Genomic DNA, 24,497 nt, shown 5'->3' on the forward strand with positions numbered 1-24,497 from the left:
AATGACTCTGTGGAACCAATGCAAATAGGAGTAGTAAAAGGACCATTAACTCAGAAAGAACGGGAAAGAAGAAGGCAATTACAGCTGTGCCTATAATGTGGGAATTCTGGACATTTCCTTTGTGATTGCTCAGTGAAACCGGTCAAGAAGACCGTAGGAGTTTCTGATAAAAATGCTGAGAAACTGGAATCGGGAAACGACCTCGCCCGACAAGCGTAGAGGTCCGCTTGCCGAGCGTTAAAACCAGTTCCTTGACCTCGCATTTGGTAATGCCTATGGTCCTCATAAGTCCCAATAGACCAGATCGCATGCATGCTATCAAAGTATACATTGATAGCGGAGCAATCGGTAATTATGTGGACCAAGACTTGGCTATCAGGATGGATCTTCCCCTACGTCCCAAGATGGTAAAGGACGTAATCACTACAGTGGATGGTACTGAAATAGCTTCCGGACCAGTTTCTCATACCACCATGGAGGTAACGTTGTTATGTCAGGACGGACATCGGGAGAAGATCGTGTTTGATGTAATCAAGGCCCCACAGTTTCAGGTGATTCTGGGAATGCCTTGGTTGGAAAAGCACAATCCTCAGATAGACTGGCGAGCCAAGGTAATTCGGTTTCCAGAATGCGCTTCAACCTGTTATCCTCAGCCCGAAATCAAGCTAGCAGCCATCACTTCCGAGGACCCCCGATTACCTCTGGAATACCAAGAGTTCAGCGACGTCTTTCAGAAAGATCAAGCCAACACCCTGCCTCCGCATCGGTCATACGACTGCCAGATAGACCTAATACCTGGGTCCACCCCTCCGTGCAGTAGAATATATGCTCTCACTGAACCAGAAAACCTCCATCTCAGGCAATACTTGGACCAGTACTTGGCTAACGGATTCATCCGCCCCTCGAAATCCCCGGCTTCCTCAGCTTTGTTCTTCGTCCCGAATAAGGAAGGTGACCTAAGAACTTGTATCGATTATCGCGCCCTGAACCAGATTACAGTCAAAAACCGATACCCGTTGCCCTTGATTCCTGAATTATTGGACCAGGTAAAAGGCGCCTGCATATACACAAAGTTAGACCTCAGAGGAGCTTACCATTTGGTACGCATTAAGGAAGGCGACGAATGGAAGACGGCCTTTCGCACTAAATATGGATTATTCGAGTATCAAGTAATCCCCTTCGGACTATGTAACGCACCGGCCGCTTTCCAGTTTTTCATGAATGATGTCCTCAGAGAACTTATTGATGTGTGCGTAGTCGTTTATATTGACGACATCCTGGTATACTCAGCCTCAGAAACTGATCATCGTAGACACGTCACAGCGGTTTTACAGAGACTTCGCCAACACCGCTTGTTTGATAAACTGGAGAAGTGTACCTTTCACGCAAAGGAAGTGGAATTTTTAGGGTTCATCTTGTCACCCAACGGAGTTCACATGGACTCAAGAAAAGTGGATGCTATCACCAAATGGCCTTCCCCAACTTCCGTGAAAGGTGTACAGAGCATGCTGGGCTTCGCTAATTTTTACCGAAGGTTCATTCCTGAATTCTCTCGGGTAGTCCAACCTATCACGGCTCTTCTGAAAAAGAATAAAAAATTCGAGTGGACTCCAGAAGCCGAACAAGCCTTCCAAGAATTAAAAGCCAAATTTATCTCTGCTCCAGTCTTAAGGCATCCCCGTCCAGAACTTCCCTACATCGTCGAGACAGACGCTTCCAGTCTAGCAATGGGGGCGGTGCTGTCACAAAGAGACCCCGAAACGCACCAGTTACACCCTGTAGCCTTTTGGTCTCGCAAATTTTCGGCTCCTGAGATCAACTACACAATTACGGACAAAGAACTCTTGGCAATTAAGTCTGCCTTTAAGGCCTGGTGGCATTATCTTTTGGGAGCCCGGCACACAGTAACTGTAATCACGGATCACCGTAACCTCCAGTACCTGAAGTCAGCTAAAGCTCAATCTTCGAGGCAACTACGCTGGGCTTTATTCTTCGCAGAATTCGATTTTCTAATCACATATCGACCAGGCGTTAGGAACGGAAAAGCAGACGCCCTTTCCCGGATAGGGGTAGACGAACTTACAGCTAATCCGGAGCCGGTGCCAATAATTCCTGAACAAAAGATACTAGGAGCAATCAACACACTATCCCTCGAAGAGATTAAAGCAAGGGTCAATCAACTCATAACTCCCGAAGATTCATCGAATTGGCAATTGAAAGGAAAGGATTTTACAATAGATCAGAACCTATTGTATTTCCAAGGAAGACTATTCTTACCCTGCATTGACTTACAAAAACAGGTCATCACCTGCTACCATGATTCTCTAATGGAAAGACATGCTGGAGTTGCCAAAACCTCAGAGAAAATTAAAAGGCATTTTTGGTGGCCATCTTGGAGGAAAGATGTTAAAAAGTTTGTGGCTTCTTGTGGTATCTGCTCACAAAACAAGAGTCAGAAGGAAAAACCAGCAGGATTACTACGTCCAATAGACATTCCACCAGGCCCTTGGCACACGCTCTCGATGGATTTTATCACGGATTTACCCCCTTGCTCCGGATACAACACAATTCTAGTGATCGTGGACCTTTTTTCAAAAATGGCTCATTTTATCCCACTGAAGGGCTTACCTACAGCTTCCATTCTAGCCCGAGAATTTCTTGAAAACATTGTCCGGTTGCACGGTTTCCCTTCAGTACTAATCTCTGACCGAGGGAGCCAATTTATTTCCCATTTTTGGCGGAGTTGTTGTCGTTTAGCACAAATTGATGTACGACTTTCCACCAGCCATCACCCTCAAACCGACGGGCAGACTGAGAGAACTAACCAAACTTTAGAACAATATCTGCGCTGCATGTTGCATCAATCCGAGGGTACTTGGAAGGATGTCCTTTGGATTGCTGAATACGCTTACAATAATTCAATCCATTCTGGGATGGGAAAAACCCCTTTTTTCCTGCTGTATGGAAGTCATCCTCGAACCTCAAATCTGGACCCACCTCAAGCTCTCGGAACACCTGCTGTTGACCATCTGCATTCGACGATAACTCAAGCATTTAAAGAAGCCACAGCTCATCTTCAACGAGCTAAAGAATCATACAAAAAAGGAGCAGACCAACATCGAAAAGAGGCTCCTCAATATCAAAAAGGAGATCAAGTCTGGCTGTCCACTAAACATTTATCTTTAAAAGGGCCACGCACCTTCAACCCAAGATATTTAGAACCCTACTCGATCACGGCCGTGATTAACCCAGTGGCTGTCAAACTAGAATTACCTACTCGAATGAAGATACATCCTGTCTTCCATGTTTCTCTCCTGAAACCTGTGCAACCCGGAACCCGTTTGACTAAACCTCCTGAGCCAATCCAAGTTGACGGAGAATCCGAATTTGAAATTCGAGACATCTTGGACTCCAAAATTTCCAAATCAAAACTATACTACTTGATTGATTGGAAAGGATATGGACCCCAGGATAGATCTTGGGAACCCTCAGAATATGTACATGCACCTCGTCTAGTCCGAAAATTTCATCGGGCTTTTCCCAACAAGCCAAAACCTCCGGAAAAGACAAGCTTGGGAGGGGCCTTGAGGGGGGGGTGCTGTCATGACCGCAGCCTCCAAGGAGTCAGGTTTAGCCCAACTGCCTCGGAAGCTGGGTCACAACTTCATTTCCAGGCACCCATCGGCTCCCATAGGGGCCTTATGGACCTTGTCCTGGCGCCAGTGGCACCAGGCTCATAAGGGGACCCAGTCCCGGCACAGGACGTGCCGGGCTCATGATGTAAGGAATGGTGCTTGGGTGGACCTACCTGCTGCAGACCATGCTGCTCACTCACCTGCAGGATGAAATCCTCATCCATCCATGGCTGGAACTACTTTACCTTCTGGGTGTGGCCAGCACCACTCCCTGGGACTGGATACTGGAACTATGCTGAAGCTGGGACTTCTTACCTGGGCGAGGCTGCTGTGGAAGGAGACACCTAAGCACTCCAGTAAGCTATTTAAACCACGCCCGATCAGAGCAACGTGCTTCGCGTTATTCTGCAATAGCAGCAGGACGCTCACCGTGTCAGCTCCAGAGAATCTTCAACTTCTGCATCTGGGGAAGAGAAATCCGCAATCTTACCTTCCGAAATACCATCTTCGTCTTCAGCAGCATCTGAAAAGGGAAAAGAACACCAGGTTAGCACGAGATAAAAACCAGCGCAGCACTTACCCAATCCATCGGTGCATCTCAAGCCACGAGCTGCAGCTTTCCATTTTTTCGGCACCCTGTGGAAGTAAAGACATTGGTTAGTAAACCTCCGTGAGACTTTCCTTACCTGCGCTGCATTCTTCTCGCCTCCGCCGACGCTGCTACTCGCATCTGCAAAACAAAAGGACATCATTAAGAAATACAAAACTCCATCTATACGCACGTGTTTTGGGCAGCGCTCATCTTTCTCACTCCTCGGTGCATTCCTCGACATCCATTTTTCTACCCAGCTGCTTCTGCGACCTGAACAAGGAAAAGAGACATTAAGAAGTGCTTTTAACTTCGAATTGACATTTTCTACTTACTTGCCTGCAATACCTTCGCCATTCCATCGCTCTCCGGACCTCCATATTCAAGCAACCGCCGTTCGTGCTGCTAACAACGGCCTAGCTCCAAATCTTCATCCTCTGCAACCAAGAGGCTGGACAATTAACCAGTGAAGTAACTGGCTTCGGCGCCCCTGCACAGACGCAGGATGGAGAGCTCCGCTTTCACCTACATAAGGTGAGCACATTTAGCCTACGAACTACTTGGGAGTACCAGGAAGGGGAGGCAGCTTACCCAGTCAGGCTTATTTATCCATATTAACCCCTTGCTCTCATAATTGCAGACACCTCACCCTTCAGATCAAGATCTCAGTGAGGAAAGGCCCTTTCCAGGGTGGCATTCGAGGCCTGCGCGTGACCCTAGAAGACTCCGAGAACCCCCAGCCCAGACCTGCGCCTCCGAGGGATTCAGGTGAGCGTTACACAGACAGAGAAGCATTTTCGACAGATAATTTCTTCATTTCTAGCTCATGTTTGAGTTCCATTTCCCTTAGCCTTAGTTCTTGATTCATTTCCTGATGTCTCTGTTCAGCCAGAGTATTCAGTTTCTTGAACTCTAGTTCAAGTTTCATTTTCTCTAATTCGAGATATTGAGGACTTAGTGTGGGACTTGGTAAAGGCCCAGTAGGTACAGCAGGTAGGGCAGACAGAGGCCTAGGGGGGACAGTCACAGCAGCCTCACCCTTCTCTTCTGACTCTTCCTCAAGATTATCAACATTTGGATCAATATCAATTTCTATACTGTTATCTACATTTTCTGGCATGGTAGGTTCCTCAGACCCATCATCCAGACTTTAGTTAGCTAATAACCTTTCTATTAACTCCATTTTTTTGCCTTTAGTCAGGAGGTTCTTATGCTTACACAATACTCTTAAACAATCAGCAGTTTCTGTAGCAAGGGACTCTTGACTATAAGTTTCCATAGTTGACATGTTAGAAAGATTACTTTTTGAGTGCTAAACTTTGTGGTTAGTTGTACTAAGGTATCCTAAAGCACTCTAAAGTGTATACTTAATACAAATCCCACCGCTGTACACCAGTGTTAGGCAGAAACCTGTGCAGTTCCCTTAGGGACCACTGCAAAAGATTTAAGACTACAGGTGTTAGCAGTAAACCCACTTGGTAGCAGTCTGTACCACCCAGATTTACCTGGTAGCTGTGGCTGAGCAGTCAGACTTCCCTCAAGAAGAGTTAGGCAGTATGCAAAGAACACTCAATAGGCACTCAGATACAATAATACAAGCAAACACTGACCAGTGCTTTGGTATCAAAGTATATAATTATTTATTTACAAACACACAGTTGAAACACTCCAGCACTCTTATTGTAAAATATTCTAAACACAGTTACTATTATGATATATACACCCCTTTTTCCCTTATTGGAAAATCACAGTAAGACACCACTTATTTTCATACAGAGGTGAGCGCTTAACTAGATTGCACTCTACTAAGGTTGTGAAAAAGGGAGGGAAAAGGACAGAATATTCAGGGTTACACCACTCTACGATTCAGGAATGCTATTAGCAAGGCAGAGAGCAAAAAGTCACTGGTGAGCCAAAGTCCAAAGGCTGGGCCCACTCTTAGAGAGAGCAGAGCACAAATGCGCCCAAGATCACACAGTTACACTAGGCTTAGAAAGTCTTGCAGAGGGTTCAGAAAAGAGTTTAGAGAGGCTTAGAAAAGTTTAGCCAAGGTGTCCCAGGCTAACCCAGGTTCGAAAGCCGGGGGCTAAATCTATCCCGTACAGTCGGTTGCAAGGGAAGCCAGGCGGGACACGGTACCTTAAGTGGGAAGGATCCTCCAGCGGTGACAGTTGTTGCTGGTAGTGGTTGCAAGTTGCATCGTCGTCCAGGGGAAGAGAAGATCTCGACGTGGAGGAAAGATGCAGGTCATTGCACTACCAGGGCAGAAACCAGCCGCAGAGTTTTCCGGTAAAAGGTGGTACCTTTATCTCGCGGTCGTGGTAAAACGTGGTATCCCGGTTGCCGGGGTGCTTAGCACGGGCAAGGCGGCCACGAGATACGTCGGGAAAGCGAAAAGACGGTGAAACTGGTTATCCCCACCAGTCAAAGGAAGAAGACTCTCCGGCGGGAGATCTCCTCTGTCGTTGGGAAAAGTGGTGAGACGGTCCAGCAGGGCTCCACCGGTCGTGGTGTCGTGGCAGGTCGGCTCAGCTTCTCCCTCGTCGGATTCTTAGGTCCTGTGGCGACTTCTCGAGTTCTAGTCCCCAAAGCCCTGCTTTTATGCAGAAAACCCCCATTCACTCAGCCTAGCTGTCACTCAAACATGCTAAGTGGTGAGCCGGCCGGCTCACCACTTGGGCCATTCAGGACGGAGTGCGACTTGAGTTGCCTAGACAACTCAGTCCAGGGTGCCTAAATTCCCCTCCACCCCTCCTAAGTACCCCAGACATAGTGGCACCACTTTGGAGGGCTTCTGTGGAGAAGCCCGCCAAAAAGTGGAACAAAGGGCTCGACTTGGGTTGGAGTCACAGAAGAGAACACAAACACCATTTTAGAATCAAGTTTTGGCAAAAAATACCAACCGGAGAATTAATATTAATTAAATAAACCGGCGGTATGTTCGAGGCTACCTTAAATAATTGAATAAAGATATTAGCCTATAACAATGGGAAATCCCATAGGAAAATATTCGCGGTTGAATATAAAAAGTAGTATCCACTGCCACCAGCCAAAACTTGATCAGGGGGGGCGGAGACGTGCCCCCTTGACTAACAGACCCTGGGGCAATCGAATTGCCCCAGCCAGTACATCCACAATATGATGGTTTGTACTGGTTCTGTTCAGAATTTAAGACTAGTAAAGTCAATGGTGACTTTACATGCCCTGGGAGACAGTAGTCAGTCCCAGGGTATGGAGTCTATACTGGGGGGTCACTATGACACCCCTGTGTTACTGCACGGAGGGTGCTGTGTAACACACATCACAAAAACACATGAAACCCTATGGAGTAAAAGACCCCATAGCCCATTAAACACATCTAGATTCAAAGAAACACACTCAGATCATGTCCAAGAGTGAGGGTAAAAGAGTCTCACTCATGGCAGGAGAAAAAAATAAACCCCAAAAATCCAGCAAAGTTGCTGGGGGACTCACTAGGTTAGGAAATTCAGCCTAAACAGAGAATTCTCCCTAACATGCACCACGTGACCGGAAGAATTCGTCATGCTACTATAGCAACAGCAAGTGTTTGCCGATGCCTCAGTCTTGGCCCGACGGCGCAAGAGAACACTCGGATGATCGTACTCCGGCCGGTAACCCCTGACCAAAATTTTTTACCAGGCACTCTTTCACTTATAATCATACGTAACTGGCAAAATAAACTTAATGCCTACAACTTACACATACTCATACTTGTTATTTTTTCAGAATACGGCATGAATATATAATGGGAAACCAAGTTGGACATTTGTAATTACGTGCAACAAAATTACTGACCTTTTAGCTAACTTTTCAAGTACACCTTTTACCAAAGAGCTAAACTCGCTGTAGCATTTATATTTCGCATTTTGAAATAGAGTGAGGACCCTTGCAATTTTCAGGCTCACACCAAACTCTCTTGTCCTTTTAGGAAATTGATTTCCATTTAACAACTAATTCTGGACTACCAATGTGACTCACATATTGACGTTAAAAGAAAGCACAAGATCTAAAGACGTTAGGCATAACTGCACTAAAGGTAACATAACACTATCGCTTTTCTCTGAGATTCGCTCATGATAAACATGGCCTTTTAGACTTTTCCTTCTAGTCACGGCAACTTGTATGTATGGTGTTTTGACCGATACAAATAAAATATTCCCCGTGTTCTCTATTAATATGCGCATAGTCAATATTAAAACTTTGGAAAATTGCCAAATGTCGGTGCTTTGTTATGTATAAGCCCCACAGGTGAATATCAAGAATTATACCCATTGCAAAAAATATAGTCAATTTTGAAAATGTTAACTTATATGGTTGAATTTACTTATCCAGTCACTAATACTTAATTACTTCTTTCTTTTCTCTTTTTTGTGTTTCTCTATTACATGGTCTCCTCCTGTGTTTTCCCCGCTCCTCCCCGCCTGTTTTTGTCCCCTCCCCAGACTCTCTATGCCAACAAAGATTGTCGATTGAATATGTTAATTGTATCAACCAGTATCAACCATTATTAACTTTACGCCCTGATGATGACCTAGATAGGTTGAAACACGTGTTGGCGAGGCGAAAACAAATTTCTTCTTTTTCAATGCATATCTAGCACATATGTAAAGTGTGACCAAGTTCATCTTATGTATGATTTATTGATGACCAAAACGTGGTTCTTCACCCTTTTCTTTGGTTCAATATTGTTATGTATGCAAATAATACTTTTGCCTTTATGTTGAATTTGAAATACAGGAACCTTACTCTCTAAACACTTACCAGGTGTCTCTCATATTTATTTATTTCTAAACCTCAAACTCTATCAAACTAATGCCACATAGATGAGGTATATGTATGTTTGAGCGCAGTCTGTGAGGTTAGCATCGTCTCAAGCTTTGCATTTGCATAGTGGAAAATCACCAGTCTAACCACACGGCTGCAGCCGTCTCGATCACTTTAAAATTAAAGGCAGCTCTTGTTACTTCAGTGGTGCGCACCCACAAACCCTTCCCTTGGGGCCACGTTTTCCACAAAAATCACTAAATTATATAACGACTAATGACTATATATTCTTAACACTGAAAATGAGGCGGTTGGTCTTCGGCCAACCAAATATCCTACATTGCCTTCCGTTCGAAGGGCATCTAATTTTTCTAGACTGACAATCTGTTTGCAACCAGTGTCAACAGGAAGTGCAAACTGTACTGCTCAAGGAAATTTCCTCCAAGAGGTGCTCTAGGGGAAGCGTTCATAGTGTACTGGAAATGCCCACTCCTATACGCATTTCCTCCAGTCCCGGTGATGCCTCACCTAATCAGGAGGTTGAGAAAGTTCAGGAAAACCATGATCCTAATTGCCCCGGATTGGGCCAGGAGGATGTGGTACCCGGACCTTCTGGACATGTCCATCTGTCCTCCAATATGTCTTCCTCAAAGAGAGGATCTCCTCTCGCAAGAGGAAGGTCGGGTTCTCCATCCAGAGGTCAAGACACTCAGCCTTCATGCATGGTTTCTGAAAGGCTGAGATATAAGGATTGGCACCTCCCACATGACGTAATGGAGATTTTGCTTTCGGCCAGAAGTCCAGCAACAAAATCTTTGTACCGGTGTCGTTGGAACAAGTTCAGTAACTGGTGCAAGGACAAGTATGTGGACCCATTCCTATGTAATATACCTATGGTACTTTTTTCCCTTTTACACTTGGCCAATCTGGGGCTTCAGGTTGGCACGATAAAAGGATACCTGGCAGTGCTGTCTATTTTTAAGCCTTCCTCAGAACAAGTGTCTTACTACAAGATGCCTTTGGTTATACAGTTCCTGAAAGATCTCACTAATGTGTACCCTCCAGTACCATTTCAGGCGCCTGTGTGGGATTTAAATTTAGTTTTAAAGTTCCTTACATGCATTCCTTTTGAGCCCTTGCACTCTTGTCCCCTAAGGCTCCTTACTTTAAAGACAATCCTTCTAGTGGAAATTACTAGGGTGAGTGAGTAATAAAACCCGCAGGGTGAGTGAGTTGTAGGCTTTCTCTTGTGAGCTTCCACACACCATCTTTCATAAGGACAAGGTTATTCGTAGAGTCAAACCCTCGTTTTTGCCTAAAATAGTCTCTGACTTTCATCTGTCGCAAAAAATCACTGTGCTTTCTTTTCATCCCCCTCCTCATGCAAGTAAGGAGGAAGAAAGACTACACAGACTGGACCCCAAAAGGGCTCTCAGTTTTTATATCGTTAGATTGGCAAAATTACGGAAAAGTGACCAGCTTTTTGTTGGATATACTGGACATAAATTGGGCCTAGCAGTAATGAAACAGACATTATCCAGATGGATAATTTTGGCAATTAATGAATGCTACAGATTACCTGGAAAAGAGCCTCCAGATTGGCTAAGGGCTCACTCAACTAGGGGCATGGCAACTTCGACTACTCTCCAGAGGGGTGCCCCGGTGCAAGATATTTGTGCAGCGGCCACCTGGTCATCTATGCAAACGTTTGTGAAACACCATTCTCTAGATTCCACCTCATCACAAGGAGGTCTGTTTGCTAAGGCCGTTCTTCATACGGTCCATGATTAGTATTATCTAGTACTCCCTCCTCCAAATGTATACTGCTTTGGCAGTCTATCTAAGATGTGGAGTATGTGGGAGGACACAATCCATTCGAAGAACAAGTTACTTACCAACTGTAACATTCTTTCAATTGGATGTTCCTCCCACGTATTCCTCATCAACCCTCCCAGCCTACCCCACCGTATAGTTTACATCAATTGCACTCCTAAGTCCTTGAGAGATTGAGGTCTAAAGAACGCCTGGTCAACTACTCAGCTGGGTATATCGAAAAAACAGAACTGAAGCCAACATGCGCGGCTCGAGCCCTTTATACTGTGGATGACGTTGATGCTCGACGGCAGCCCTCGAGGGACATCGAAGCTGCGACCTCGAGCACAGCGCCCCCTGGTGGAAAAATGTTTTCCAAAGCAGCAAAGCTGAAGATACGAATATATCTAAGATGAGGAATACGTGGGAGGAACATCCAATCGAAAGAACGTTACAGTTGGTAAGTAACGTGTTCTTCTATCTGACTCCCTCTGGCTATTGCTAAGGGTTTCTAACTCTGTCCCCCACAACATTTGTTGCTGTAATGCTGGGGTGTGCAACCTGCAGCTCTCCAGCTGTTTTGGACTATGACTCCCATGATCCCTTACCATTGACTATGCTGGCTAGGACTAATGGAAGTTAAAGTCCAAAACATTTGGAGAGCCAAAGGTTGGAGACCCCTGCTGGATGGTCTTGTGATGTTTTCATCCACACACTCCCTCACTTCCCCTCTCCTTTGCTCTCCCTGTTCTTCCACGTCTCCTTTATCCACTATAATTTCTCCTCTCCCCATTCTCCGTCTACCCTCTATCTCTGCTCCCCCCTATGATCTTCCTAGGTCCCTGGTCTCTCTATCTCTCTACCGCCCCTCTAACTCGCCTCTCTCCATCCATGTTGTCTTCTTCTCTGCTTTCTCTCTCTGCTTCCTCCCTTCTTTCTCTCTTCCTACTCCTATACTTCTCGCACTTCTTACTCGCTCCTTTCTCCCCCTTTTCCTAGCTTCCTCTATTCTGCTGTCCAACCTCCCCTACTACTACCTTCTCTCTCTCTCTCTGTCACTACCTTCTTTCTCTCTTCTCGTCTCTCTCTGTGACACTCAGCTTTCGCTATATTATTTCCCCTTCCTTTCTACTTTTACAATCCCCTTTCTCTCTGGCCCTACCACTCACTCACTTTGCCAAACCCACTTCTCAATACACTCCCAAAATAGGTACCACTCTCTCTTGCACACATCTTACCTTCGCCCTTATCCAACACTCCCACAATTTCCTCATTACTCGCTTTTCGCCTTCCACTCTCCACCTGACTTCACCCGAACACCTTTCATCCACCTGTGTGAGAACAGGCTTATATACCCCTTCTCTGGGTTTACCCTGCCTGCTTGTTCCCATTGGTTCCGCACACCACTTGCTCTCCAGCACAGTGATCTGTTTCTTCACGGGCGGGCTGCTTATGTCCGGTGAGTTGGGACTTTTAATGATTGTCTGTTAGCTCCATACACAGCCCAGGAGTTTGTAAGTCTTTAAGTCCTGTAACAAATAACAAATACCTCTGGCCAGAAAAGATGCTTTGAGGTATGGTATGGTGGAAAAGACATTGGTACCAATAGACTGAGACAGTGCTGTGTTTGGATTGTGTTTGGAGAAGAGTCATTGACTGTGGTCCCCCCAAAGAGATGTGCACGTTGATGTGGTGAATTCTTTGATCCAGGGGGTGAGGTTAGGTTTTTGTTTGGAGGCGGGGGTTGAGGAGATATTCCATTTTGGATGGATTGAATTTTAGGAAGTGCGTGGCTTTCCAGGTGGTGAAGATTAAGAGACTGTTTCTGAGGGAGTGAAGGTCAACGGGGAGAGATCTTTACATATTGTTGTGTGTCATCTGCATATTGGTGAAAGTGGATGTTGTGACAGCTAAAGGTTTGTCGAAAGGTTTCAACAAAGAGGCTGAACAGATGGGGCAATAGGGAAGATCCATGGCATTCTCTCTACTTCAAGAGGAGGGGATTTGTATTGATAGGGGAGCATGGAGGTTAAATGTGCCTTGTGGGACAGGATGTTTAGGGTGATGGTGTGGTCAATAGTGTCGAAATCTGCAGAAAGGTCAAAGGATTAGAAAAGCTGTGGGTCCTTTGTCATTGATATTTTGGAGCTTAGTCAGGATGTGAAGTGCAGCTTCTGAGCTGTGGTCAGAGTAGGAACCTTTTTGGAATGGGTTGAAGAGGATATTTGTGGGGATACACTGTTAGAGTTGGCTTGTGACAAAGCGTTCTATGATTCTGGACAGGTAAGTCAGGATTGTGATGGACTGGTAGTGTGCACAGAGTGTGGGGTGTTGGCAAGCAAACGCGCAGAAGATTTAATAAAATACAGTACAAAATGCAGTGTACTCTCATTTCCAGTACTGAATCTGAAATAAAGCACAACATTGTTTAAGAATATTGTGAAATTTATATCGGGTAGTCCAACAAATGATTTCACTAATCTGGTTTCAAATTTTAATTAGAGATCTCATCACAGATAATGACATGAGTACAACCTGTTATACTGAGGCCTGAAATATATCTTAATTTGTTAACTGTCCAGGGAATCTCGACAAACACAAAGAACTGGAGGAATTGGTGGCTCAGTTTGTTGGTATGGACGCAGCCATGGTCTTTGGTATGGGCTTCGCTACAAACTCCATGAATATTCCAGCATTGGTTGGGAAGGTAAGTTAATTTACTAAATGACGTAATAAGTATTTATGTACCCCTTTTAAGAAAAATCCCTTTATTAGCAGATTAAAGTTTAAGTTTACTATTCCTTTGATGCATTTAATTTCCTTGTCCCATGTCAAACATATTTGGATGATCGTCACAGATTTCGCTGCCACCATCCCTGCAAACTAGGTCTTTTAGTCACATATTGTGAGAGTATAAAATGTGGTGGCAGGTTGGATCTTTAGCAGCCAGTGTCTTCCCTCGAGGGGCATGGGGTAAGAGGGGCAGATGCTCAGGGCTCCTAACAAGAGGTGTTTTTGCTAAAGGACTCAGACCTGTCTCAAACAATCGCAGTCCCTTCATGTTATTCACAGGGAAATATATCTGTCCTCTGAATAGGTCCACCTTGGGAGGCTGCCCGTTCACTGTCGCCATGTGGACCATTCTCCCATGAGACGTTTTCATAGTAAATTAACAGCAAAGCTAATTTGCCAACTTCTGCATCAAACCTATTTTTAAACCTTGTGAGTCCAATTAGTCCTGCTATGATGCTTCTAGGACAAAGCTGTATACATCTGTCCATATAAAAATATTGTATATTTTTTACATGTCTCTGTGCTCCAGTGTCATTTAAAATGTTTATATCAATTGGAAAACTATCCAGCCACCCATGTTCTTTTCTTAGGCCTGCTTCTGCCCCCACTAAACTAGATATTGGGGATTTCTAATTCCCACTCTAAATCTGGTATGATAGATTTAATCCGTGTTGCCTGGATCAAATGCTGCTCCAGTGCTGAAACTTTGGTTTATGACTTGGGTGACTTAGTTATATAAGTTCTCTCATGTAAGGAGTCTGATAGGCCAGGGTCAAGTCGGCACTGCCTTTGGTATCTCAGTTGTACTCATATTTCACACTTGCTTGCAATTGTGCGCAGCACAATGACCCACCATGCATGAAGCAGATCCTACTAGTGGTGTCAGCTGTACATTTGTAATCCAAATATAGATTGCTGTAACATATTCTTGATTTTTGTTCAAGACAATTCTGCTTGAGCACCATTGAAGCCTAACTGAACCACAGGCCAATTCACCAGAGTTAGTCACTTGCATATTTGTTCTCCTTCATCCTGTCCCTTTTCCCCATACTGTATATGTATTTTGTTTTTTTATTGAGGAAAAGGATGAGCACTGCAATAAGAATGCTCTAAGAAGGGCATTAGCAGGGAGCAGAGTACTTTATGAAAAGTTTGTCCGGTGTCTTGACCCACGTTTGAACTATTATGCTACAACATTTGGTGCTGTGGGTTTAGAAAATCCAAGATGGCCGAAAAGCCCACATTTGCACCAGAATCCAGGAAAACCGCGCAGTTTTGCGCACACCAAAATGGTCGCCTGACCTGCCACCCACCAGTGCGAGCGTGATGGGCCAGAAGCGCTATGAGTGAAACGTGGTGCCAAAGGAAAAACAGCAGTGCCTGTTAGCTCAAAAAGCGCTTTGAAATCACATTTGTTTCTCTGAAATGCAAGCTAAAAATGCCTATTTAAACATTGAAAGATATTCCAAAATCTCACTGAACACCAACAGACATTTGGCAGAATGTAGTCTTGTGTGCATACAAAATCTGGAAAGATGAAGAGCCTAAAGCAATGTTTATAACAAAACTGGCTGAGCTGTGGATGTCAGCAGTTTAAGTGAAATTGGATTTAAAACCACTAAAATCGAAATGTTTAAAATAAATGAGTGACCTACTTTTGAGTGTCACATAGGTTGCAACTGTTTAAATGTCATAGTTCTGAACTTCGAATCAGCATTCTAGCTGCATGTGTAAAAAATGTAAGTTTGATTTGAATGAAGAAAACTGGAACAAAAGTGACATTTAGCTGACAGGAGTTGACACTTGCCCAGCAACTGCATTCACAGGCCTGGCTACCTTCTGCTGTTCTCACCAAAAGGAGATCACACCTCTCTGATTGAATTAGGGGAGGGGTACCTGGGAGCAGGGAAATAGAACAATGAACTTTCCTTGGCTCAGGCATATGTTAAATTAGGGGGGTCGTAAATGGCTTCCTCTTGGAAGAAACTGGGAGGAGCAGTGCCTCTGTGAGCAAGCTGAGCTTGGAGGCGGGGACAGACAGAAATTCCCCCATGTGCTTTGGAACCTAAACCACACTCATCTGGGCCAGAGCATAATTTTAAAAAGATGGATAATTCATAGTACATAACTGTCAAAATTATATAAATAATATCATGATTCCTGTGATTTTTCTGTGCACATTTTAAGAGGTGTTAGGACTCCGTACAATGTTCTGAGGCCGAACCCCGGGGTTTATGAATATTGTGGGTACGGTGCTTGTGCTAGAGACATGATAACTTATATTAATATGCTCAGGGACGGGGTGCAGGTCTGTGTAAAATTTGATGCCATACCAACCTTGGCAAATTCACTAAAAAGTGCAAAATGTTGTCGTTTCTGAACCCAACCTCGCAGGAACATGGGGCTTGAACAGAGAACTGTATTAAATTCATCGGGGAGGTGTACATGTATTCTGAACAACTTGTGTATCTGGGAAATATGTGTTTTGGGTAAATTTGGGTTCGCAGTAAAAGCAAAGGGGCGTTTCTTAAATAGATTGTAAAATGTAGCAACACTCTGACTCACAACTCTGTTCTCCAGTGAGAGCACAGAGAATTTTCCAGCCCATCAGGATCCTCAGAGGGTGGGGCATAGAAAGTCAACCTCCCCACCCACTTTCAAAATACATAAAAAGAGCCACTGAGAACCAGGAAGGGACATTCACTTTCCACTTCAAACTGATTTCTTGCAAAGCATTTTACCGGACCAGACAATATCCAGAAGACTCCAGAACCAGAACTTAGAATCCAGACTTCAGTACGTGCAGCAGAGAGGCCTAGTCCAAAAGCTGAATCCTTCTCAGCAGGCCTTAGAATCCAGCAACCTAACTAAACTATTCAACAGCCGGGCGAGCTGTTTGATTCTGGCTAGAACCCTATGCCAGAACCCAGAAAGCAGTGCTGTATCCAGAACCACAGACCAGACCGCTGTGCAGTGCCAAGAACTTTTGCCAGAACCAGAGATTCAGACCAGCAGAGCAGAGCTGACCCACATCGCTGTGAGCAGAACTGGTACCAGAGATCCAGACCAGCAGAGCAGGGGGAACCGCAGCTAAACCTGTTGACCAGATCTGTGACAAGGCCCATTCCTTCCAGAATTAGGAGTGAGTATCCAGCCAGAGCTGTGCAAACCAATCTCTTAGTCTAAAATAATCTGATTCAAACCATTTTAACCTGTCCAGAACTGCATCATAGAAATCGTGTGTCCATTCTCTGATATTAAAGCTGCGAAAGTGTCATTTGCCATTCTGAATCATTATTTCATTTCTGAAAATCTACCTCCACAAAATTGTCCGTATCTTTAGAACTGCATGTGCTAGGAACGAGATTTCATTTTAAAGCTAAGATCATACTTTTTCCGTAATTGCGCTCGACGCACTCGAATTGAAAACTAGCTCAAACTTCTTCACCTGTCAAAAATAGCTGTCTTTTGCTTTGCATTGCTGAAATTCGTTTTCAACCTGATAATCCCTCATGAATCACTGCTAGGGTTGACCTGAACTCATTCAAAGTAGCTGTCACCTACCCTGAATCTCCTATAGGGAATTAAAATCATTTTTAGCATATTTTCACTCCTTTGCAAACCCATGAAAAGTATTTTTGCCCGTGTTTAAAAGTATACCGGTTGTTCTAGGCTTGCTGGGGGTAATTGAACATTGAATTGCATTTTGATTGTATTCATGAAACTGTGTGCTCTCCTTCCATCTCTTTATATTGCATAGGGGGGAGTGAATTGTCAAAAGAAACAGTGATCATATTATCTCTTGTTGAAACCATATCAGTTTATTCCTGCGCTGCATTCTTTTCCATCTTTGCATTTCCATGAAATTATAAAAGTATTCTCAGCTACCTTATCCTTTCTCTACCAACTCCTAAGTAATTACAAAAAGTGTGCTAGTATAATATTATTCATTGTTGATCACTGTCATATTCATAAGAGTGCTATCAAGTATTAATTTATTTATAAAAGTGTGATATATATATATATATATTGTTTAATTTGTAAAATAAATCTTTTAATTTGCAAAACAAACCTATTTCTTGGCTCAGTGAGGTCAGGGGGATTCAAAGAGAGGGGCGTTATATAAAGGGTTTATCATCCAGATTTTAACTTGTCATAAGAATATATAAATAAGGGCTTCCCTTGGGCATCCCAGACCAGGCATTGACTTAGTTGGAGTGCTGAATTGAAGTTGCTTAACAAGTTGAAAGTAAAGTAATTTAATAATCTGGTGAAGGAGGGGAGGATTCATTGAATTGAGTACATTGAATGGTCGAATGAGGATAACAGACTAATAATGAAAAGTATTCCACATTCTATAGAGATGGTGATTTGTTTACAGTAAGTATAGTTTTATGCATTTTTGGATGCAGAGGGTTTGTTTGTTTGTTGTTTGTTTATTAATTTATGTAGCGCGCCTGACCCGAAGGTATCTGGGCGCAGTTACAAGGTTACAGGATAAGACAACATAAGGTGGTACAGAATAGACAAATAAGGGGACAGTTGAGACAACTTAATGACAATGCACCCATTGATTGGGTAAAAGTTATACAGAAAAAATATGAAGGGCAGGTTATTTACAATGCACTCATAAAAAAAGTTAAAACAGTAATTTACAAGACATATACAAAGCTATATATTATAATGCAGAGCAGTTAAGTACCGCTAAGGAGTAGGTGTCGAGTTGCACATCAAGAGACGTAAGCTAATTTTTAGCGTTTTTTCAGAAACATTGGAAGGAAGTGAGCTGGGTGTTCCTCAGACAGCCCTTTAAGATGAGTAGCAATACCCTGGAGATGGAGGGGGATGCAGATTTTATTCTTACATCAATAATCAAGACGACCCAAATAGCTTGGCAAGTTCGGCCGTTTTAATGTATCTAAAACAGGGAGTACAACGAACATCAGCAATCGCTCGATACTCTGACTCTACTTACTACATTAAAAAAATTAGCTTTTGTACCCAAAATTGGTCATCAACGACGTTTTAACCTGTGTCATTACCAACGCCATCCTACGTGGCAAACTACAAAAACCTAACAGGAGGTGGGATTGGTTCCAAGTGACTAACTAAGCATAGGTTCCATATCTGTATAGGTCAGCAGAGAGAAGTAATTGGATAGTTAACATCAGGTGGGGCAACTAAGCCCCTCCCTTCAAAATGGCCACTATGAACATCACTAAATGTACGACGTCCCATTGGCTACACAAGCTATAGGACCCCGAACTATGTGGTCCCCTGCAATTGGTTGGGTTCTAACCCCCGTCAGTACCTTTCCACCTACGTTAGCAGCACGCAGACTGAACAACCAGGTGCGGGTGAGCTCGTCTTAGCACCAGCTTCCCACCAATTATCATATCATCCATCATCAGCTTAATGGTCCAGTGTCAATTAGTGCTTTGAAGTTGGCCTTGAGTTTGCACTGTTCTCTGAAAATGTTTAAGGAGTATGGGTACCAGCGTAGGTGTGATCATCTCGTTCGTCCAACTTCCTTCCATCACGTGAAATTGTGCCTTTTCGTGTATTTGATTTTATTCTTCAATAGTCCTCTGACGTCTATTGTTTTTGCTTGACCTCTCTGAACAGGAGCTTCTGTTCTTTCACGTTAATTGTATCCAATGTCAGCCAGTTCCAGTTCCTGGCTTTCTTGGCTCAGTGTACTCCTTAGCTGAACTTTTATTCTGTTTAATTCAATTGCTTTTCTTAACTGCGACACTGAAATGAGGCCTTCTTGCTTTGCTTAGTACTGCTTATATGCGTAGAGGAAACATCTATCCTTTACTTGTCCATGTGTTTCTATAAAGGTATATATTTATATATATATTTGGCGCTTGCCATGGTCTAACAATTTGGAAGCATGTGGCTAGCTTCATGATTGCTTTGCTGCTTGCGTTTCATTGCATCTGTACACGTTTAAACTAAGTATTTTCATCAGGTTTGTGGCATAAGTTTCTTCATCTTTATCACAAGATGTCACTTATCCTTGGTACTTCTTTGCATTTTATAAATCATCTGCCTCTCTGGTCTGGTTATCTTTCTCTATGCGTGTCGATTCAACTTTGCATGACGTCACCATTCATCTTTGCCATTTGGCCATCATATTGTCTTGTATGCAGGTATGGTTTCCTAAGTGGGTATTTTATCTCCCATATTCTCTTAGGTATAGGTATTCTTATGGGTACTGCACAGAGTCCACGCTCTTCTCTTTGCTGGTTTATCTGTTCAGTATACGTCACAAACTTTAGTTCATACTTTTCAAGTATTGTAGGCGGGGCAGTTGGAGTGGGGGTTCTTGCCTCCTCCTCTACACTCCCCCCTCTGGGCGATTTATTGACCACTCTCACATCATCTTTTACATCTAGACATCCTGGTCTGAAGAAATGCTTCTTATCGATCCATATTTTTATGACTCCCTTCAAGCATCCAGCTGATTTCACGTGCTCATCCTTGTTCCATGTCATGAGCATGCACTGTCCACTTGGACTGCAATAGATCCATCTTCCCACATACTTCTTATGGTCCTTTGGATACAGGAACTTTGCTCACTCAGGTGCATAGATACTGGCCTTCACAACGTCTCTGATTTCTTCATCAGTCTGATCTTTACGCTTGCATCCTGGTTCAACATCAATCATAATCTTAATTCCCATGGCTTTCTTTGCTGTCTTCTTGCACTTTGAGATGATTGCCTTGATCACACAGAATTCAAGCATCACTAACAATAACAAAGCTCAGAGAAATTTGAACATATCTGCCATCCATTGTGGAACCCACGAGAAGAGTGATCCAAACCAGCTGTCATCAGCAATGTCTTCTACCTCTTCTGTCATCTGGCCATGGAGTTTCGTCAGCATTTCTATGGCCTCTGTGAAGGTTCCATTCTCGTCATCATGAGAAGGTATAAATGTGCAACATGATTCTCTGATTTTGGCACAAACACCTCCATCCATTGCTGTGATCAGGTCCAGGATGTACCTGTTCTGGAGAGTCATCAGTCGTATGGCTCTCATCCCTTCTCTGATTGTATTAAATCCCTTTATGGTAGTATTAATCGTCTGCAGCAATTCCCATCTGGTGATCTGAAGCCACTTGGTATTTGCTCCAACCTGAATCCTTGGCATGAAGATCAACATGAACACTGAAGAAGTCTGGCTGAACAGTCTGAGTTCATATGGAATAGCATCAAAGGCTTCTATTGATTTGGCAGAGAAATATCTCTCTCTCTTTATTCAATTTGTCAGCTCCACAGATCTCTTCTTCCTCAGATGAGCATCTGCTTTCGGGAAACTATTAATGTTCAGGTCACCTTTAGGAATCACCAATGCAGGAACATGGACATTCACCAATGTTCAGATTCCTCCCCAATCTTTAGGCAGTCTGATGTAGGCCTTGGATCCACAAGCTCAATAATGATCCATGATTACTGCTGTTCTGATATTCATTTCTGGTGCATCGAAGATTCGTCCACAGTTCTGGTTCTCCCCCATTTTTCTTGTACCATTGTTCCTAAAGCACAATTTAGAACTTTCCAATGGTACTATCTGCAGGGGTCCTCCTCTGTCTTCGACCCATGTCTTTAGTTTAGCAAGTTTTGGCCATAATGGTTTACACAACATTTGTGCATTCTCGATTGTTGGTTGGTATTGACCCATTATTACCCAGTCTCTGCAGATTACTACTCCTTCTTCCCAGCCGTCTGGTGATAGAACAGTTCCCCAAATCTGCATCTGGCCTCTGTTTTTCCATCTACGGATGTCTTCTGTAGATTGTACTGGAACTTTCTGTTTTTTATTTAATTCTCTTCTTATTCCAGTTCCTTTTACTCCAGGTTTCTCGTATCTTATCACAAGATTCTTTGTCTTGGCATTGTTTCTTGTCTTTATATCTTGAACATAGTCATCTTCATTTGGACCTGTCCATTCAGTTGCCCATTTCAGAGAGGTTGTTTGACCCATGAACTGGCCTCTTGTACTACAGAAAGCTAGGTGCACTATGCAGTGTGCAGTTATGACATTTATTTCAATAGCTATGAAGATCTTCAACTTCCCCATGCTGTATGGCAGGAGTTCACATACGAACCATTCTTCATCTGACGTCCTTCTTCCAACTTCTTTTATGTGTTGGTACCATATGTTATTTCCCAAATGTGATGTGCTGTTCAGATAATCATTCAGTTCATAATTATCTTCGTGGGTGCTTCTTTTGGTTCTCAAACTGGTTCTCAAACTCTTCATGTAGTTTTCTATGACTTTGTCTCTAAATGTATCCACATAGCTTCTTCTGGCCGGTTTGTTTGCAGGAACATCCGACCGGGTTCCCTGTGTAGAAGAAAGTTCAACAAGTCTGTCTTTATCCATATGTCTTTTTTTAGCAGCAGCTAATGATGGCCATAAAGATTCTGCTATAATCTCTATGCGTGACTTCTCTGTGGAACTTGTGCTTGGGCCTCTTGTTACTGGACTAGGTGTGTCTGCATGCATTATCTGTGTTGGCCCAACCTTTATTAACTCCTTACTTTGCTTGATCCGCCGATGCTGTCTCCGGCGTTTAAAAGTATTTTCTGAAACAAGTGCTGTGTGTGATTGATTACTGACAACATCCATTTCAAGCTCAGGTATCTTCCCCTCTTTTCTTGGGACAGGAATAACTATGTAGGGTCTAGGCTGCCTTGTAGTTGCCACGCTCATCTTTTCCTTCTGCTCAGAAACATATACAGGATTCTTGGCCCCATGTGCTCCTATATACAATGCAATTCTCATTGTTAGTGAAAGCAATATGAGTATAAATATAATACATGTGCAGATTATACAGTGGTACGTGATTTTGCAACATCTATTTCTTGGACAGTGTGTGCGTCTGTTCTCATGGGGTAACACAATGTTACTATTGAAATTCTCCATCTCGATAATTTGATGCTAAGGAAGGAAAAACACATTTTAATGGCTCTGAATTTTTAGATTGCTCTCTGGAAGCTGTTGTCTTCATTCAGCATTCGTCCTCGATCAACTATCTGCTTTCTGGATATTTAAGGAATGACTTTATCTTACTCTCTTGAACCAGTATTTTCACCAGTCGGGATGCAAATGTTCCTTTATCGTGAAGAAAAATGACCTCTGAGTTCTGCTTCATATATCAGCTCCCAATCGATGCCTCGAATCTGCTTCAGTCCAGATGGCATGTTGCTTCCCTGACAGCATGAACAAAAAGTTTGGTCTTTTATTCACTTCCTCGATCTGTCGGTTGGAGGAAAGTAGCTACACCACTCTGTGATTTCTTTCAGAATAGATGCTCACCTGGATGATTATACCTTCCAGGATTACATTAAAGTTTGCAGTGTTTCTTGGATCTCTCAGAAAAGTTACCACATCTGTGTGTCTTCCAACAAGGTGCAGATATTCTTCAATTAGACGAAAGAACACTACACTGACCAGTCTATGTGCTGCGTCAGCTGATAAGGGCATTTGTGTTTTCTTCACTGTACTGGGGCAACTTCAAGAATTCTTCAGTGATTATTATTATTAGTATTATTATTTTTATTTTTAAACCTTTATTTTTGGTTTTTCACATACAAACACAAAACTACGTCCATATCATACATTATACCCATTTAATCCCCCCCCTCCCGTAATGTCTGATGTAAGGTCCGTTCTGTTACTTTGCTCACAATGTTTCCGTCCATTCCGTTGGTTGTAGTCGATGTGGCCACGTCTGTCCTCTATGTTTAGGCAAGTTGTGATTGAGAGTCAGAGGTATCTGTGCCTGAGATCAGGTATGCGATGTATGGACCCCAGATGTCAGGGGGTCGTGCGTGAAGAGGTAGAGTTCTTATGAATTCGGTGTCCATGTCTTGGCAGTATGTGACGTCTCTTTTCCATGCTGTCAGTTTAGGAAGGGGACCACGGCCCCAAGCTAATGCTTTCCTCCTGCGTGCCAGCACCAGGAGAAGGGCAGTTAGTCTTCTCGACGAAGGTTGTAGATATTTGGTCAGGCTTAATAGTGCAACAGACGGAAGAGGGGTTAGCACCTCTCCTATTATGTCGGCTGTTTGTAGGACCGAAGACCAAAATCGAGCTATTCCGGGGCAGTTCCAGGCAAGGTGGAGGAAGTCCGCTTCTGAGGCGCTGCATCTTTCACATTGTGCTGATGCTTTGGGGTGATGACATTGTTTTTTAACTGGAGTATAGTATGTTTGATTCACAAAGTTGAAGTGGATTTGTTTGAGGCGAGTGTTTATGGCGACTTTCTGGGTTTGGCGAAGGATGTAGGTCCAATCCTCTTCTGGTATTGTAGATTGTAGGGCTGTCTCCCATTGTTTTGTGCGGGTAGCGTTAGTTGCCGTGTCTGTTAATAGGGATTTGTATATCATGGACACTTGTCTGCCCTCTCCCTGTGCCTGGATCACATTGTGCAGCAGGTCCCATGTCGCTGGCTGCTTGGGCAATGATGGGAACAGGGATTGAAGGGTGTAACGTAGTCTAAAGTAGATGAATACGTCGAGTGAGGTATTTCCTCCTCTTTCTTTGGCCATTTGTGGAGTTATAAACACGTCGTCAGGGAAGAGATTCCGTAGGGATTGGATGTTTACTTTATTGAGCCATATTTGAAATATTTTCTCGTTTGTCAAGGGTATGCCGGGAATGAACTTGATTGGGAAGAGAGGGGGGTATCTCGTGTGTATGTCATATTTTTTGGCAATTTTCCTCCAGATCGAATAGTTGGACAGGACAGTATTCATTGTATTGTGTGGCACTGGGAGGTTTCTGAGAATTACGGCACATAGAAGGTTTGGGGAGGCTAGAGCTCATTGCACCTGTACATGTGGGCGTATAAAGTGTATAGTATAC

The 24,497-nt window shown here is 43.5% G+C and overlaps 1 protein-coding gene across 1 annotated transcript in view; it reads left to right on the plus strand.

The window, feature by feature from the left end:
• The window catches only part of LOC138467979 (serine palmitoyltransferase 3-like), a 1,171,530-nt gene that overhangs the window by 562,094 nt on the left and 584,939 nt on the right, over positions 1 to 24,497 (plus strand). The window contains exon 5 of the mRNA XM_069608334.1: positions 13,404 to 13,528. Coding sequence (XP_069464435.1) covers positions 13,404 to 13,528 — 125 coding nt within the window. The remainder of the gene's footprint in view (positions 1 to 13,403; positions 13,529 to 24,497) is intronic.

The sequence above is a fragment of the Ambystoma mexicanum genome, chromosome 4q (assembly GCF_040938575.1).
Source record: "Ambystoma mexicanum isolate Mex_15411 chromosome 4q, UKY_AmexF1_1, whole genome shotgun sequence".
NCBI lineage: Eukaryota > Metazoa > Chordata > Amphibia > Caudata > Ambystomatidae > Ambystoma > Ambystoma mexicanum.